The sequence below is a fragment of the Egretta garzetta genome, unplaced genomic scaffold (genome assembly GCF_000687185.1).
Source record: "Egretta garzetta isolate BGI_Z169 unplaced genomic scaffold, ASM68718v1 scaffold473, whole genome shotgun sequence".
NCBI lineage: Eukaryota > Metazoa > Chordata > Aves > Pelecaniformes > Ardeidae > Egretta > Egretta garzetta.
Genome location: NW_009259319.1, coordinates 2,811,040 through 2,827,193, shown reverse-complemented (window position 1 = coordinate 2,827,193; position 16,154 = coordinate 2,811,040). Strand labels below are relative to the sequence as shown.

Genomic DNA, 16,154 nt, shown 5'->3' with positions numbered 1-16,154 from the left:
AAATAGCAGAGTAATAAATAGTATAAAACAAGATTCATGCTGTTTTACTGAACTGGTCCCATTTTCCTGTTTTGCATGTTTATGCAGACCTATCTCAGCTGTTCTTTCTGTGTTGTTCTTCTTGCACTTAAGCAATATTCAGAGATTTATTAAGTCATGCTCCTTCTGTATTTGCTTGGAGAACATTTCTGACTGTCACCCCCAGTCACAAGAGCTTTGGGAACTGCTGGTGCTGGATGGAAGCCTTCTGTGTATGGTAACTTGAGGAGCTTATTCTCATTGTGCTTTAGGCAGCTGGAGAGGGTGAGATCTGAAACTTTTGTATGATGAAATAACTGCTAGATTAAGAATATTGTTAAAATGAAAAAATACCTGCCATGGATATTAACTTTGCTATAATGGTCTTTTGGCCTTGTAGGCTATTGGGGGGGGTTAAGTTATTTCACAGTTGTTTGAGATGAGCAATGGAGCTGGAAGTCTGGGCAGTACCATTTAAAAATACTGAGCAATGCCTCTGAGCATCTTTAGACAGAGAAAGCTAAAAAGAATACTGTTAGTATGTGATTTAAAACAGAAGGGAAATATGGGTAGGTGGACTTTAACTTTGTGTGCTTAGGCAGAATTTAACCCTGTGCTAGTTTATGTGATTATAAATGTCCTTTCTTTGTAAAAAATCTCATAGAGTATTTGGGGTAGGTTGTTTATAATGATCTGAGGGAGGACAGAGGTTAAAAAAAGACGTAGACATACCTGATAAGAACATCGTTTAACACGTCTGCTTTTTGAAATGGCTGTGGTTATGTGTGGCCTGTCAGAGTAACTAAGACATATATATTCAGATGTATTTTAATGTGAAGTTTTTGATGCTGCACTTCTGAAAATATGGTTCACAAAGACTATACATGGTCTGAGCCTCTTCTACACATCCCTTTCTGAGATGCTAGGGTTTAAACTCAACCTTTGAGAGAAGTATTTTGAGCCTGCTTAGCCACCAGTAGACATTAACATGTTTTCTTCACATGCATTGGTGTACACAGTGTTTATAGCAAAATATCAGTAACTATGAAACTCATTTTCAACAGAGATGTCAAATTTAAATAAATATATTATGCAAATAGTATTTTTTTGTGCTGAAGCTAAGTACCAAACTTTGCCAATCCTCTGTTTAAATTGATATTTTTATAATTGTGGGGGTGGGGATGCATGCATGTATACATGTATAAATGATAGAGCAGCCCAGCTTCCCCATTTGAATGAACTAAGAATGTTTCATTCAGTAGATAGCTATATGCACAAGATCTTGTGGATCAATTTCTAATGACCTACTAGAAAGTTTGATTTTAACTGTGGATGTGGGAGAAATTCTGGAAATAAGACAGTCAAGCCCTCATGTGTGAAAAAAATATTCTTTGCCTTTTGTCCTTTGCATGCGGAATGTGTTTGATGCCTTGTGACTTTATGTACAACTTGAACCCACTAATGTCTCTGCTCTGTGGTGTTGCATCTAGGATGAGCAGTACAGCAGCCCTCAGGAACTCCTGCAGGCTCTCCAAGGTCAAGGACAGGCCTTTAGGTGGCTTGCAGACCATTTGATTATGTGTCTTCTGTTGATGGAAGAAGTTCCCCCCTAGTTAGGGAGAACTGTGTTAAAGGCTTGAGATGTCTGCCTTCCACCACCATAGGGTTTTAAATCATTTATACTTAATGGGGTGCTGTGGGGCAATAAATTGGCTGTTTGGAGTAGTGAGACAAACACAGTATCTTCTATCTTCTTCTCTGACTATTACAATGATCTTTTTGGTTGTATAAATGATATTTTGGGGACTACAAACTATAGAAAAATGTCTGGTCAAAAATTTTGGTAAATCAGCAGCCCCAGAGGCTATATTTTGCTATTCGTAGTCATAGTCCCATCAGTTCTTTTATAAGGTTTACGTGACTCCAGTATTTAACCACTTTAAATTTGGAGCTTTAAGTTAAACAATTAAATCAAACAATATGTTTGTGTGTACGGTTGATTCCCCTTCTGCAATGAATGCTTCCAGGGGTACAGCTGATGCTGCTTTATCACTGTTTATTGCTTTCTTTTTACTCCTCTGCTAACATATCCCCACAGTATTACAGCAGGGTAGTGATACAGTTTTCAGATTTGTCCTTTACCTGGATTGTAAAGGCATTTTTAGAAAATAGCTACTTTCCTTGTTCTTTGCATTCACCAACATCCTCTGATAACATGCTACGAATCTGTTTTGATATACTAATGATTTACAAAATTAACTTCTCTCCTTTGGTTTGAAGTACATTCAGGGAGTTGCTGATCTAAGTTGTCATTGTGTGCAATCTGTCTACTTTGAATGTGTTTCTCTTTTTCTCATCTGGTGTTATTTGAATTTAGCAAAGTGTTATGTAAATATACACATACCTATATAAATATCTATGACATTATATTTATTTCTATGTTTTTACTGTCTGGCATTACAAATATCAAGTTTGAAGTTAAAGATTGATTCACATCTTATTTTTACATACAATGTACTGGAAATACATAATTTCAGGTGAAAATAACTTTAAAATTTTGCTTATAGATTGCAGACTTAGTAAAGGTACATGAGAGTTCTGTATTTGAAGAACCTTGCAGAGCACTGATGAAGTACTTGCATTAGATTTCAACACTGAGTAATTATGAAAAATTTGAAAGCTGTGAACAGGCGTAACATCTTTGACCTTGTCTGGAGTTTGGCCTTCTCTGTGGAGTGCAGGACTCAATTCTATAGAAAGAGTTTGCTCACTCTTTTATTATGTTCTCTTTTTATTGCTAGCATCATTCTTCATTCAAATGGGGAATAGTATCTTGAAATTAATGCAGGGTTATTGTAACAGGATTGACTGAAAGCAGCTGAGAGGCTGTATACATACACCCTTTAAATTGTGCTGTTCAGCTGTTTTTTCTCTTCTTCATTCATTTACCTTCCCTCACTTTCTGCTTAGGAAATGTACCCAGCTAAGCATGCAGGCAAACACAAATACCTCTGTGCCTTCCAAAGTAAAAGTGAAACTTGCATTTAGTAGGTTGCATAATTGCAAGTATATAAAATGTACATGAAATCCTATACTGATTTCTGTGTCATTTTGGCATGTCCCAATTTAATTGTCATTCACAGCCTGTTGTAGAGAACCATATTTGTTCCAGAATGTTTGATATCCATCGTAGTTTGAATTTAGAGACACAGTATTGTAAGGAAATTTTCCTCATAAATATGATTTTGAAATGTTAATATTTTTATGAAATAGAAATGTTTGTACTGGATCTGTGGTCCTTTGTGGCTTCTGGTGTTTTCTACCTTCCATGTTTTCACATCCTAAATCTGAGGCAGATGAAGATATTTTCACTTTAAAATATTATTTTCCTTAGAAGAAATAGGCACAAATGAGGTCAGGGGAAGTTGATAGGAATCTTCTGTGTCTGCAAACATAACCCAATCCACTGAGCGCTACTGAGAATCTTCTTTCTGTGTGGCATGTTAGGATTTCTTCTGTTGACAGGTGAATATGTTATCAGGTATGTATTCCATAATGACATCTTAAAGTTTTTTAAAAACTCCATGATTAAATAACATTTTCATCTCTGAAAATTGTAAGATCAAATTTTAATGCCTAAGTTTAACTCAAGATTCTTCTATTCTCACCTTTAAAGTTGAATCAGTACTTCAGGTATCATTTTTCTTGAATTTCTTTTCTGCATATAGAATTCTTTTTAAATCTGTGAGGATGGTACGTGAAAAGGGAGGACAAAACACCATTGCTTTTTTCAGCTGCTTTTGCAACTTTAAAAGAAATTTTAAAACACTGACAGTTTGACATGTATTTGATATGTATCTGAGAATTGAAATATTTAACTCTGTTGTTAATTTATTCTTTTATTTGGAAACCCAACAGCATTTGAAAGGTTTGATATTATCTATCTCTTTTTCAGTCAAGGTGCTTACTATTCATCTGTATTCTGGGGGTTCTAAATACCTGGACCTCTTCATAACTGGTGTAACACTTCTGTGAGCTGACTGACAGCATTTTCAGGCTAATCAGAACAATAAAATGCACTTGAGCCTTACTGTACTTTGAAAGCTTGGTCCTTCATACCAAATAGTACATTGGCTAAGTGCAAACCAGAATTTTTTAGGTAATACATGTATGCATACCTACCTACCTACCTAACTTGGCCTTCCTGTATCAATTCACATATCAAATATGCAAAGTTTGCAGAATGACGACAGGTAAAAGGAAGTGTATCTGCTCATGATGCATACATTAGATTCACTGAGTGTGTTTCTTTAGCTTAACTCAACACTATTTAAGTTTATTTGTCTTTAATAGTATTGCAGTAGAGGTAAGAATTCTACATAAGTATGGTGGCTTGGCCTTGGCCATCTGCCAGACCCAACTGCTCTCTAACTCTGCCTCCTCAACAGGACAATGAGAGAAAATGAGGTGAAAAAGTTAGTGAGTTGAGATAAAGATGGGGAGATCCCTTACCAATTACTGGCACTGGCAAACCAGCTCAGCTTGGGGAAAATTAATTTCATTTATTGCCAGTTAAAAGTAGAGTAGGATGGTGAGAAACAAAGACAAAGCTAAACCACCTTGCCCTGCCCACCTCTTCCCAGGCTCGACACCTCTCCTTCATTCCCAACTCCTTTATCTTCTCCCCCATGAGTCATGCAGAAGATATGGGGAATGGGAGTCTGTCCACCACAGTTCCTCTCTGCTACTCCTTCCTCCTCATGCTTTTCCATTGTTCCGGTGTGGGTCCTCTTCATGGTCTGCAGCCCTTCAGGCTAAACCTGCTCCAGCATGGGTCCTCCATGGGCATTAGTTCTTGTAAGTAGAATCTGCTCCAGTGAGGTCCTCTCCATGGGCTTCAGGGAAATATCTCCTTCACCATGCTCCATGGGCTGCAGGGAAATCTCTGCTCCAGTGCCTGGAGTACCTCCTCCCCCTTCTCTCACTTTAGCATTTCCAGGGTTGTTTCTCACACTTTTTTCCCCCTACTCCTCACTTCCTGGGCAGCATTTTGCCCTTCCTTAAATATGCTCTCACAGGAGCACCACCAACTTCACTGATGAGCTCAGCTATGTCCTGCAGTGGGTCCACTGCAGAGCAGTCCCAGATCTCTTCTTGCAGATACAACCACTGCAGCCCCCGCCCCCAGTACCAAAACCTTGTCACCAACACCCAATACAGTAAGATGGAGGGAAAGAACGTAAAGGGATGAAAAACAGGTCCACAAATACGGAAATTTCTTTTGTTTTTTTTCTTACTATGGTTAATTTCTTTGTTTCTTTTAGTATCAGCTCAGCTAGAATAATACTAATTTATGGTTATCACTTTCCTAAACAAATGACTGGAGGAATTTTCTGAAAGACAGACTGAATTCGTTGGGAGGAGGATGTAGAGTGTTTTTTCAGTCTCTAAAAACATATGCCAAGAGGGACTTGGGGGTACTGATGGACAAAAGGCTGGACATGAGCCAGCAATGTGCGCTGGCAGCCCAGAAGGCCAACCGTACCCTGGGCTGCATCAAGAGAAGCGTGGCCAGCAGGTCGAGGGAGGGGATTCTGCCCCTCTACTCTGCTCTGGTGAGAACTCACCTGGAGTTCTGTGTCCAGCTCTGGAGCCCTCAGCACGAGAAGGACATGGAAGTGTTGGAGCGGGTCCAGAGGAGGGCCTCAAAAATGATCCGGGGGTGGAGCACCTCTCCTGTGAGGACAGGCTGAGAGAGTTGGGCTTGTTCAGCCTGGAGAAGAGAAGGCTGCGGGGAGACCTGATTACGGCCTTTCAGTACCTAAAGGGGACTTATAGGAAAGAGGGGGAAAATCTTTTTAGGAGGGCCAGCTGTGACAGGACAAGAGTTAATGGTTTTAAACTAAACCAGGGTAGATTTAGACTAGATAGATATAAGGAAGAAATTCTTTACAATGAAGGTGGTGAAACACTGGAAGTGGTTGCCCAGAGACGTGGTGAAGGCCCCATCCCTGGAAACATTCAAGGCCAGGTTGGATGGGACTCTGAGCAACCTTATCTAGTTAATGGTGTCCCTGATCACTGTGAGGAGGGTGGACTAGATGACCTCTAGGAGTCCCTTCCAACCCAAAACAGTCTATGATTCTGTGATATACAGAGAGACCAGGCTTGTATTTCTAAACTCTTGAAAGGTGGAGAGGGGCAAAGAGCAGTGCAGATGAGTAATGGGGGTTTGGATGTGTATATAGTATGTAGTGTGCTGAAAATACTCTTCTTACATTAAGGAGGGCATTCTTTGCATACTTTTCCTTCTCACCTATTGAATTACCTACACATTTTTTAATAATCTAATTTTTAAAATCCTGCAAAATTATTTCCTCTTTCCTTACTGAACAGCCTTGTTTAGATTTGGACTATAGTTGAAGTGATGAGAAGTGCTTCTTCTGTCACTGAGATTGTGTCGTCTTTGTCATTATGGGTTATGTTTCTTTTTGAAAAGTTGCCTGTTTGCAACTTCTTGCATACTGCTACTCTCTACTAGTGACAAGTGCTGTTTGATTAAGTATTTATTTAGTAAATCAAAAGAAACAACATTTACTAAACAGTGTGAAGTGTTTCAGTACCATTGTTCTTGGGTGGCAAAATGAAGGCCTTGATTGTGCAACAACCAACACGTGCATTTAATTTTCAGCTCCTAGTAGACATCGCCTGGCTGCCTGTGCTACTCTGATATTTGCTGGGTTTTGCTTTTCAGATTTTCACCATGAGATATCTTTCTGCATCTTTGTGCAGTTTCTCATGTAGTTTTGTATCCTACATTGATCTCTATTGGTGCCTAAAGCTTGAAGAAAGCTTGGGTAGTTCTACAGAAGATATAATATCACCCTGTCTGAAGCACGGAAATGCTCTAAGGCGGGCTTAACATTGCATCTTAGAAAGTATTTTCAATTTTTATTTTAGATATCCATTCTGGAAACATTTTTTTAAATTTGTCTCAATTCTATGAACTTAGAGAGTAAGTAATTGATTTTGAAGGGACAAGGATTAATTGTTCCAGAGTTTTGTTTTATCAGAAATGACAGTTAAAGAAAATATGAGGAACTCTTAGTAAATAATATGTGGAGATTCAGTTTCATGTACAGTTTTTAAAATAGTGCATGAAAAAATTCTTTTTGTCTTAACCAGAGTTATGTTTCACTTCGTAGTGATGTAGTAATGTAATTTTCTGAAACGGCCTCTTTATTTTCTTAGTGGTCATTGGGAGCTCTGAAAACTATGGTATTTTAAAATGGAATTATAACAAGGTTTGTTAATGATGTACTAAAGTTAACCTTATATTTTATTATTTCAGTTGTTCATGGTGGACAATGGAGCAGATGACTGGAGAATAGCCATGACTTATGAGCGTATTTTCTTTATCTGCTTGGAAATACTGGTGTGTGCTATACATCCCATACCTGGGAACTATACATTCACATGGACAGCCCGGCTCGCCTTTTCTTACACTCCATCCACAACAACAGCTGATGTGGATATTATTTTATCTATACCAATGTTCTTAAGACTATATCTTATTGCCAGAGTTATGCTTTTGCATAGCAAACTTTTCACTGATGCCTCATCTAGAAGCATTGGAGCATTAAATAAGATAAACTTCAATACCCGTTTTGTTATGAAGACTCTAATGACAATATGCCCAGGAACGGTACTGTTGGTTTTTAGTATCTCATTATGGATAATTGCTGCATGGACTGTCCGAGCTTGTGAAAGGTAAGGTTGTTCTGTTTGTTTAGTTCTTCCTGTCTCTCTGTCTATTTTTCTCTCTTGTTTTGCCTCTTCTGTTTTGGATGCAGGGGACCTAAATATTTAATGTAATGGAGCTTCCAGGTCCTTGATATTTTGAGTGTTGATTGCGTTGTAGTATGTGTCACAGATTATCAGGAATGCTTTGCATTTTAATCTGAAGTACTTCTGCAGACAGCAATGCTGTGATTTGGTTTTAGTGTTATAACTTTAGGTATGTTTGCTAAAACACAGTGGACACATGCCATAAAATGTCATTATGCGTAGCTGTGGATATTCTGCATTGATACTGGCTTTCATTTATGTCATTTCTAAGTTAAATTTATTGAGGGTAAGGTAGATAAAGTGGCCAACTAAAATTCCAGTGGAAAATGTTTGCGTGTTTTTTTAATTTGAGTTTTCTTGTCCTGTAAACAAAAAAGGAAGTGCAAATTATTGTTGAGGAGTTGGCAAGATCAAAAAAGAGAAACAGACAGAACAATTACAGTAATAACTCTTTTTTTTCTTCCCCTGAAAATCAGAAAAACTGCATTTAAGAGGCAGACTTCTGTTCAGTTCAGCTAGTTTTCCAACCTCCCCCTCCCACAGGCTTCACTGTAGGTGCAGAATAAATGGCTATCAGTGCTGACAGCTTGAAATTGAATTTCTCAAACATAGCTTTAAAAAAAAAAGAAATGAGCTTCTGATTGGATAGAATTGCTTAGGAATATAAGATAGGTTAACTCTAAGGAGGCAATTAGGATGATTCTGTATTTAATGCTTGGCACAGCTCTTAGATCCTGGTATTAATTTCCCCTTACTTAAGCTGGAAGATCCTCAATACATTTCTGGCATTTCTGCTGCTGGTTGTTGACCATTTTGCTTTTTCTCTTCCTTTCCATGTCTGCCCATTTTAGAAGCATCTTAGTGGAGTTATTTGTGACAGCTAGCTGATTTAAATCAGCAGTTATATTGCGCACCAACTGCTATGGTTATATTACTTTTGGAAGTTACTCCTTGCATTACTTCTCAATTTGTTACAAAGAATAATAGCTGATCTTATAAACTGAGTGTAGAGATCATGTTGATGACATAGTTTTTGTTGTTAAAATTGCCAGTATTGTGGAATGTAGTTTGTTACTGTAGATGCTGTGTGCCAGTGTTGTTTCCTCATGTTATGGGAAGGACTAATCATTTAAGAGTGTTCTGAAAATGCTACGTTAACAGTGACTTATTATAGTTTCAAAATATTCCCCATAGTGGGAACAGATGGAGCACTCTAGATGCCGACTAAATCTATAATAGTTGTATTTTAGTAAGCATGCTCTCGTTTCAGATGTAACTGACTTTTGCAAAGCCTCTCCTCTTTGTTTCACATTCTTCGCCTCTGTGCACACCAGTTTTCTTTCAACAGAATTACTGCTCAGGAATTCCTGGGTGTCTTCTCAGGCATTTCCCAAATTGTCACCTGTGAAGTGGCTCTGAATAACTCCAGCATCCATTGCCATTGCTGTTTTACACACCACTAGTTAATAATCTGTATTATTATTGCTATTATTAAAAACTAGCATTAAAAATTCAGTGTCTTATTAACTTTTTAAATAGATGCACATTCAAAATAAGCTTATAAAACTTGTGCCTCTCAGTGACAGTTACTGAAAGAGCTGAGGCACTTCTGCATCACTGTGATCTGGCGAATACGCTTATTTGTTTGGTCAGGTACACTGAACTCGGGGTTGCGAACAAGGCTGAATTTTTTTCAAATGTCAGCTAAACTAGTAATGGATTTTCCACATTTTAATTAGCAGTTGCTATCCTTGAAGTGACTGTAACGGTTTGGACAGTAAGCTGGATAGCCACTGGCTCTTCTAAAACTAAAACAAAACACAACTAAAAGCAAGTTAAGCATAGAAGTGAGTATTAGATTAATACATCTGTAGCACAGTGACCTTCTGTCACTGTGGTCCAGTCCGAGATTACGTTCCTTCACATATAACAAAATTGTTAGTTTTATGTTTCAAAAACTTAAAAGGGATATATTTTGGCTTTGGGAATTAGATACTTGTGTCATTCATGCTAGTTGTACAGTCAGTTTTGCGTGTTTTGCATCAGATTTTCCCTGGCTCTGGATTCCAGTTACTACTCAGGTCACCACAAACCTGTAGAACCATAGCCCATAGAGAAGCACATTTTTAAACAAAGCTCCCAGAAGAAAACTCCAAAACCCCACACATCAGAATGCTCTTAACAGTCTGCTATCTGAAGCTAAACATCCCTTTCTGTATAGCTGTAGACAGATATAATAGCCATTTGTCATGGGAAAGGACAAATATGGCCACTGAATCCATTTTGTGCTATTTAGAGGTCATAGTCCTCAGAAGATGCCTCCCAAGATCTTAACGGCTTTGATTTGTTCAGTAGTTAAAAGTTGAGCTTACACAAATAAAATACATTTCATTCATCTGCTCTTAAGTTGATTTTTTGTTTCTCAGTTTTAACTAGAGGGACCCTTTATTTGTTGGAATAGACTATTTTATGTACACAAAATGATCCTGAAAATAAATGTTTTCATTAGAAGGAGTATTTTGCTTGGCACTATACATAAAAACCTAATGAATTTTGATACATTTAGCAGAAATTAGGAATTAGGCAGCAGTCTGGTGGCTTTTTTTTTTGATGAGGGGAGATTTACACGAATGAAATCTGATGGTGGTAAATGGTTCTCAGCATCACTCTAGCACCAAGCTCTTTAATTTATGCTATATAGTAGTTTTACATAAAGCTTTGCACTAGTGGTCTTAATATTTCTTCAGTGTATTAAATCAATTAGCTGGCCATCCAAATTGGAACAAGATAATAGTGATAAGATTTAATAGGATAAAATATTAAAATTTTGGAATGGAGATGAAACATTCTCATGTTACACCATGTCCTCAGTGAGGGGGAGAGTTGCAGCAGGCAGTGTCCTTGCTGCGAAGTTGTGTGTGCTCAGCAAAAACTGTTGTTGCTGAGTGACAGCCTGATTTTGAGATTGTTGTTCTATTTGAAGTCATATTTTTCCCATTTCAGGCTGTCCTGGGAATAGGAATGGAGATTTGGAAGTACCGCATTTCATAGCGAGGAAGGTAACATGAAAGAGCATCATTATCCATCTCTCTAAGGAGAAACCTGTAGAGACAGGTTGTGGGTTGAGGCAGGAGAGTTGACCGTCTGAATAAAGACTTCACTGCTTTAATAGTCATCTCACTGATCACTTGATATACACTGAACTAAGGCAGGACATGTGCCTTTCTCAATGCCTTAATGGCTGCATTGTGAGCTCCCAGAATGCTAATTATAGCAAGTGACACTTTGGGTTGGTGAGCAAGGTATTTTCCAGGATTGCAGTTTAAGGTCATCCATGAGGGCAGAGTGTAGTACAGATAATGATGGTGGACAGCCAGCTGGGTATAAATGGGTTGCTAGGGCTGCAGAGTAATCTGGCTGAGGGAGTCTGGGAGGAAAAGGTGGGGAAGGCACAGAAGTGTTGCTGCATACACGATGCCAGAAACTCTTGCTTTTTTATCACTCAGGTTTTTATGTCTGCTTTAAGGGGAAGATTACATTACATAGGTTTTAATATCTGCCTTTCCATTCCCAGCACCAGTATGTTGCTGTCTGTCATACATGGGCTTCATAATGAAAATCTAAATTTTTTACTAGGTCTAACCCAATAGATGTTTGTGTTTATGACAGCTCTGAGTCACACGATCTATAACACTTATGAATACGTTACTCCCATGTATGAATTATGAGCCCTGTAAGCAGATTACATTTTGCAGTCTCCCATACTGATCTTGTTACTGAAATAGCTCTGCACATGCTCATCAGTTGTTTATAGCAGTTAAAATAGAAATACTTGCTTTCTCAAAAAAAAAAAAAGTTAATATGCATAGCATTATGTCGTTGAAAAGTCTGATAAATTTGCTTCTCTCTTCTGGAAGAAGACCTGTATCTGCTGTGAGAAGTGTGCTGTTTTTTCTAGGTTATGTATAAGGTAGTTGCTTTTGTTGGTCTTTTCTTTTTTATGTGCAAAGGAAGAAAGAACCTTGCCTTCTGAATGCATGTATGGCTATAATGTGCCCATGTATTAGGGCAACATGAGCTGCATGTGCCCACGTTACACTGTTGTACGTCCAGAACAGCTCATATCACATGCCTGGAGTTACTGGGGATTTACAGCAGCAGAACTGAGAACAGAAGTGGATTTTCTGCTTCCCCAGAGAGCACATTTTTGGCACCATTTTTGGTTCTGTTTGTACCTCTCTCTAACTTCTGGCAATGAAGTCAGTTCAGATTGAGCGGTTTGTTTAGTCAACATTTCTTCCTCCCATCGGATTCTGCTGTGTATTCTTCCCTTGATTTAACAAAAAAGCAAAAAAAAAGCAAAAAAACCAGCAACAAAAAAATCTGTCTGTGTGTGAAGGTGAAATCCTTTTCCTCTCTCTGCATATTCATGTTTTCTACAAATAAATAAATATCTGTCTTAATTCTTGGAAATATGATTCCATCACAGAGCTTTCAGTAAGCAGCTCACGCATGACAACTGCTAGGCAGAAGTTAAGAATTCATTTGATACAAGCAGGTGGATGCACCAAGACTTTCAGTTGTAATTCGTGCAGGAAAAAAATGTTTCTTAGCTATCTAATTTCCTCACAGTATGTGTTTGGCTTCTTTGGTTGGCTTGAGGACCTTATCTGAAGTTGTATGCAGCACATATAATCCCAAGGCCACACTCCACTGGAAATTGCCTTTAACAGTCTCTCCAGTGCCAGTGTGAAGATTCTTGCTAGTGGTTTAAGAAAAAAAGAAAATAACTGAGCTTGGGTATTTAGTATTAAACCCATTTTTAGCCCCAAAAGCTCAGAAGCCATGACGTATTTTTTTTTTTTTTTTCTAGCTAATATGTCTAATTACCGTCAACTGATCAAATAATGTTTGTGTATTGACAGTGCTAGTTGTTTGTCACAGTTCTTTATCTTCTCTTGGCTCACTGTAACTAGAATGTGCTACTTGCAGTAGTGGTACTTCTCCAGCGGTGGCAAAAGTTACCTGTTAAATATTCAACACAACAGTGATCAAAGATGACCCATCATCATCTTGACTTGAATCTCTGCTATGAATGAATGACTCTAGTCTTAATTCCTGTTTTGCAGACTGAGTGTAGATTAGCTGTAAATGTTAGGCTAGTGTTTTTATGATATTTACATCTCAAAACAACTCATAACTAAAAGCAGGTATAACTTCTTGAATTTTCGTTGCAAATATTACCAATAGACATCAGATATATTGTTTTATCAAACAATGAAGACAAGGGAATCTATCACAGAAGTACATCACTGAACGCCTGATATACATAACCCAGATCCAAAAAGAACAATTGATGCAAATAAAATACCGGTTTGCTAGGTGTATCCAGAAGGATTAATAGCTAAATTATGTGTTCTTCAGCTGCTTGAAAACAAGACAATTTATGTACATTTAATGGAGGAAGAAGAGGCACCTGTTCTAATGCATGTAGAGTTTGAGCGCTGTTCTTTTAAATTCACATTTTCCTTCCTTTTGGAACAATGCTGTTTGTGTATTTGCAGGAAAAGAATTTTGGGAACACAAGTAAAAACATATTCTTCAGTTTGTCTGAATTTATAGAATTAGCCCTATAGCTATGGAAAGTAATAGTAACTGGTGCAGTAACTCAGTGGGTATTGTCATCCCTTTGCAAAAATTTATCAGCCAAGATAGATTGGTGTTTCTCTAGTCCAAAAATAGCAGACCCAACCTGGGGGAAGGGAGAGTGAAGAACAAAAAAGCTAAAAAACAAGCACGAAAGAGTATCCTCGCTTACTTAAAAAAGATCTTATATCTGTTTCTCAGGGTCATCTAACTAGAGCAGGAAACCTTTTTTTTAGGTTAAATTCCCTTTACTTACAAAGGATTTATATGTCCAAGACCACTTGTATGAGAACAGAATGAAGTGCAAAAGCTCATGTATAGTTCCAAGGTCTCATAAGAACGGTGAGAAAAGTGAAAACTGTTTTGCTAAACTCAAAAGTCTGAAGAGAATGAGAATAGCTGTAATGGAGTACTTACCTGCTTTCAAGGACAAAATGCCTTTTTTTTTTTCCCATTAATCTTGAATCTGTAAAACATTCAAGGGAACAATTTTTTTTTTTTTTTTGTTCAGCAAGAATGATTGTACCCACTCCAAATTCTTTCAGATAAGGAGCAATTTAAGGACATTTTTTAATCATTATTTAACTAGTGGATCTAAAGATACATCCTCTGGTCCTTGCATTTTTAAATTTGGTAGCTCATTTTTTTTCTCCCCATTTTAACCAACACCTTAAAATATTCAGAATACTTTGCTTCAAAAGGAGTCAAAAATATTTTTCATAACACTTTAAAAGCATTCCTTACAAAATATGACCATACTGAAGCAGAAATCATTTTCCTATCACTTCAAAATATAATTTGTTGCTCCAGGAGCCTAATGTACTTGAAATATGCACCCTAAATGGGGACTGATACTTTACTACTGATTTTCTTTTGCTTCTTGATCTGGATATAAGACTACAGTGATGTATCAGAGTTCGTATCATGGTTGTCACTTCAGTGCTAAAAGATAGGCGATATGCTGACTGAGCTCTGACCTCAGACATTGAAGAATTCCTTTTACTGGGAATTTACAATTCAGTCCTAGAAGATCAAGTCTATAAGGTCGATTCCAGGAAATAGTGTGGGGGAGAGTTGCACAGTAAAGAAATTAATCATTACAAGAAGGGAAACATGAGAAAGTGCTTTTAAAATATTGTATTTGTTGTTTATTTCCTTTTCTGTGCTCCTCCCACTTATTTTTTTGTCTTAGTACATTCAGATTGGTTTTTTTTGCTTGGGTAGTTTTTTGCCTTGAAAAGTTCAGCTATAGTTTTTGCTACAGCTGTTCTTGAGATGGTAAGTTTGCAGCAATACAGTCAGCAATACAATTAATTTTGCAGCAATTAATTTGCAGCAATTTGTTAATAAGTATTGCAGAGGGATCACTCTAGTGGCCAGCCTGTGCTTTGAACTTATGCTTAGGGATATAGCTGTGTTATATATCCCCAAATAGTTAACATATATATGGGGAGTACAGCTTGCCAGACAAATCTTTACTAACGGTAGGCCACATAGCTTTACATATTTACAGGTTACTTCAGTTTTTACCATGTAATTTGGTACTGTTTTGTTTATGCAAAGCTGAAAAAGCCTTATGTTAAAACTGGTTATTCAAAGGATCCCCAACATCATTTCCTTCACTACAGCTCAGTTATGTACACAAGCCCATAATCCCTATGGAAACAGTTTATATTTAAACCTGCAACAACATTTAACAGCAATTAGAGAGCGCTGTAATTTTATGTCATGCTGCAGACCAGTGCCCTGTGAGTGGAAATGTCCTGTCACCAGCCCTTCTGGTATATTATTGCGAATAGTACATCAGTATTGAGTTTAGAAATGGCAGCTTCCTTCTCTTAGTGGAAGTGGAAAAGGGCACAGCTCTCCTGCATGACTTGATCTGTATTTCTGACTCTAAGAAATTAATTCTGCAGGAAACAGGCGCTACCAAACTGGAGGGATGTGCACAGCAGGGATTCAGGAGACTTGCCTTGACATGACATCCCTGGGTCAGTCTGGACATGGGCACACTCATCATAGAATCATAGAATCATTTAGGTTGGAAAAGACCTCCAAGGTCATTAAGTCCAACCATTAACCTAACACTCCCAAGTCCACCACTAAACCGTGTCCCTAAGTGCCACATCTTCACATCTTTTAAATACCTCCAGGGATGGGGACTCAATCACCTCCCTGGGCAGCCCGTTCCAGTGCTTGACAACCCTTTCGGTGAAGAAATTTTTCCTAATGTCCAATCTAAACCTGCCCTGGCACAACTTGAGGACGTTTCCTCTCAGCTTTACTGCTAGGGAGAAGAGGCCGACCCCCACCTCACTACAGCCCCTTGTCAGGCAGTTGTAGAGGGCAATAAGGTCTCCCCTCAGCCTCCTCTTCTCCAGGATGAACAACCCCAGTTCCCTCAGCTGCTCCTCATCAGACTTCTGCTCCAGACCCCTCACCAGCTTTGTGGCTCTCCTCTGGACATGTTGCAGCAAGGCAACGTCTTTCCTATAGTGAGGGGCCCAAAACTGATCACAGTATTTGAGGTGTGGCCTCACCAGTGCTGAGTACAGGGGGACGATCCCTTCCCAACTCCTGCTGGCCACAATATTCCTGATACAAGCCAGGATGCCGTTGGCCTTCTTGGCCACCCGGGCCCA

The 16,154-nt window shown here is 38.3% G+C and overlaps 1 protein-coding gene across 1 annotated transcript in view; it reads left to right on the top strand.

The window, feature by feature from the left end:
* Positions 1-16,154, top strand: part of KCNN2 (potassium calcium-activated channel subfamily N member 2) — a gene marked incomplete at its 5' end in the record, with an annotated part of 71,631 nt that overhangs the window by 12,318 nt on the left and 43,159 nt on the right. Inside the window, one exon of the mRNA XM_035892096.1 lies at positions 7,370-7,788. Coding sequence (XP_035747989.1) covers positions 7,370-7,788 — 419 coding nt within the window. The remainder of the gene's footprint in view (positions 1-7,369; positions 7,789-16,154) is intronic.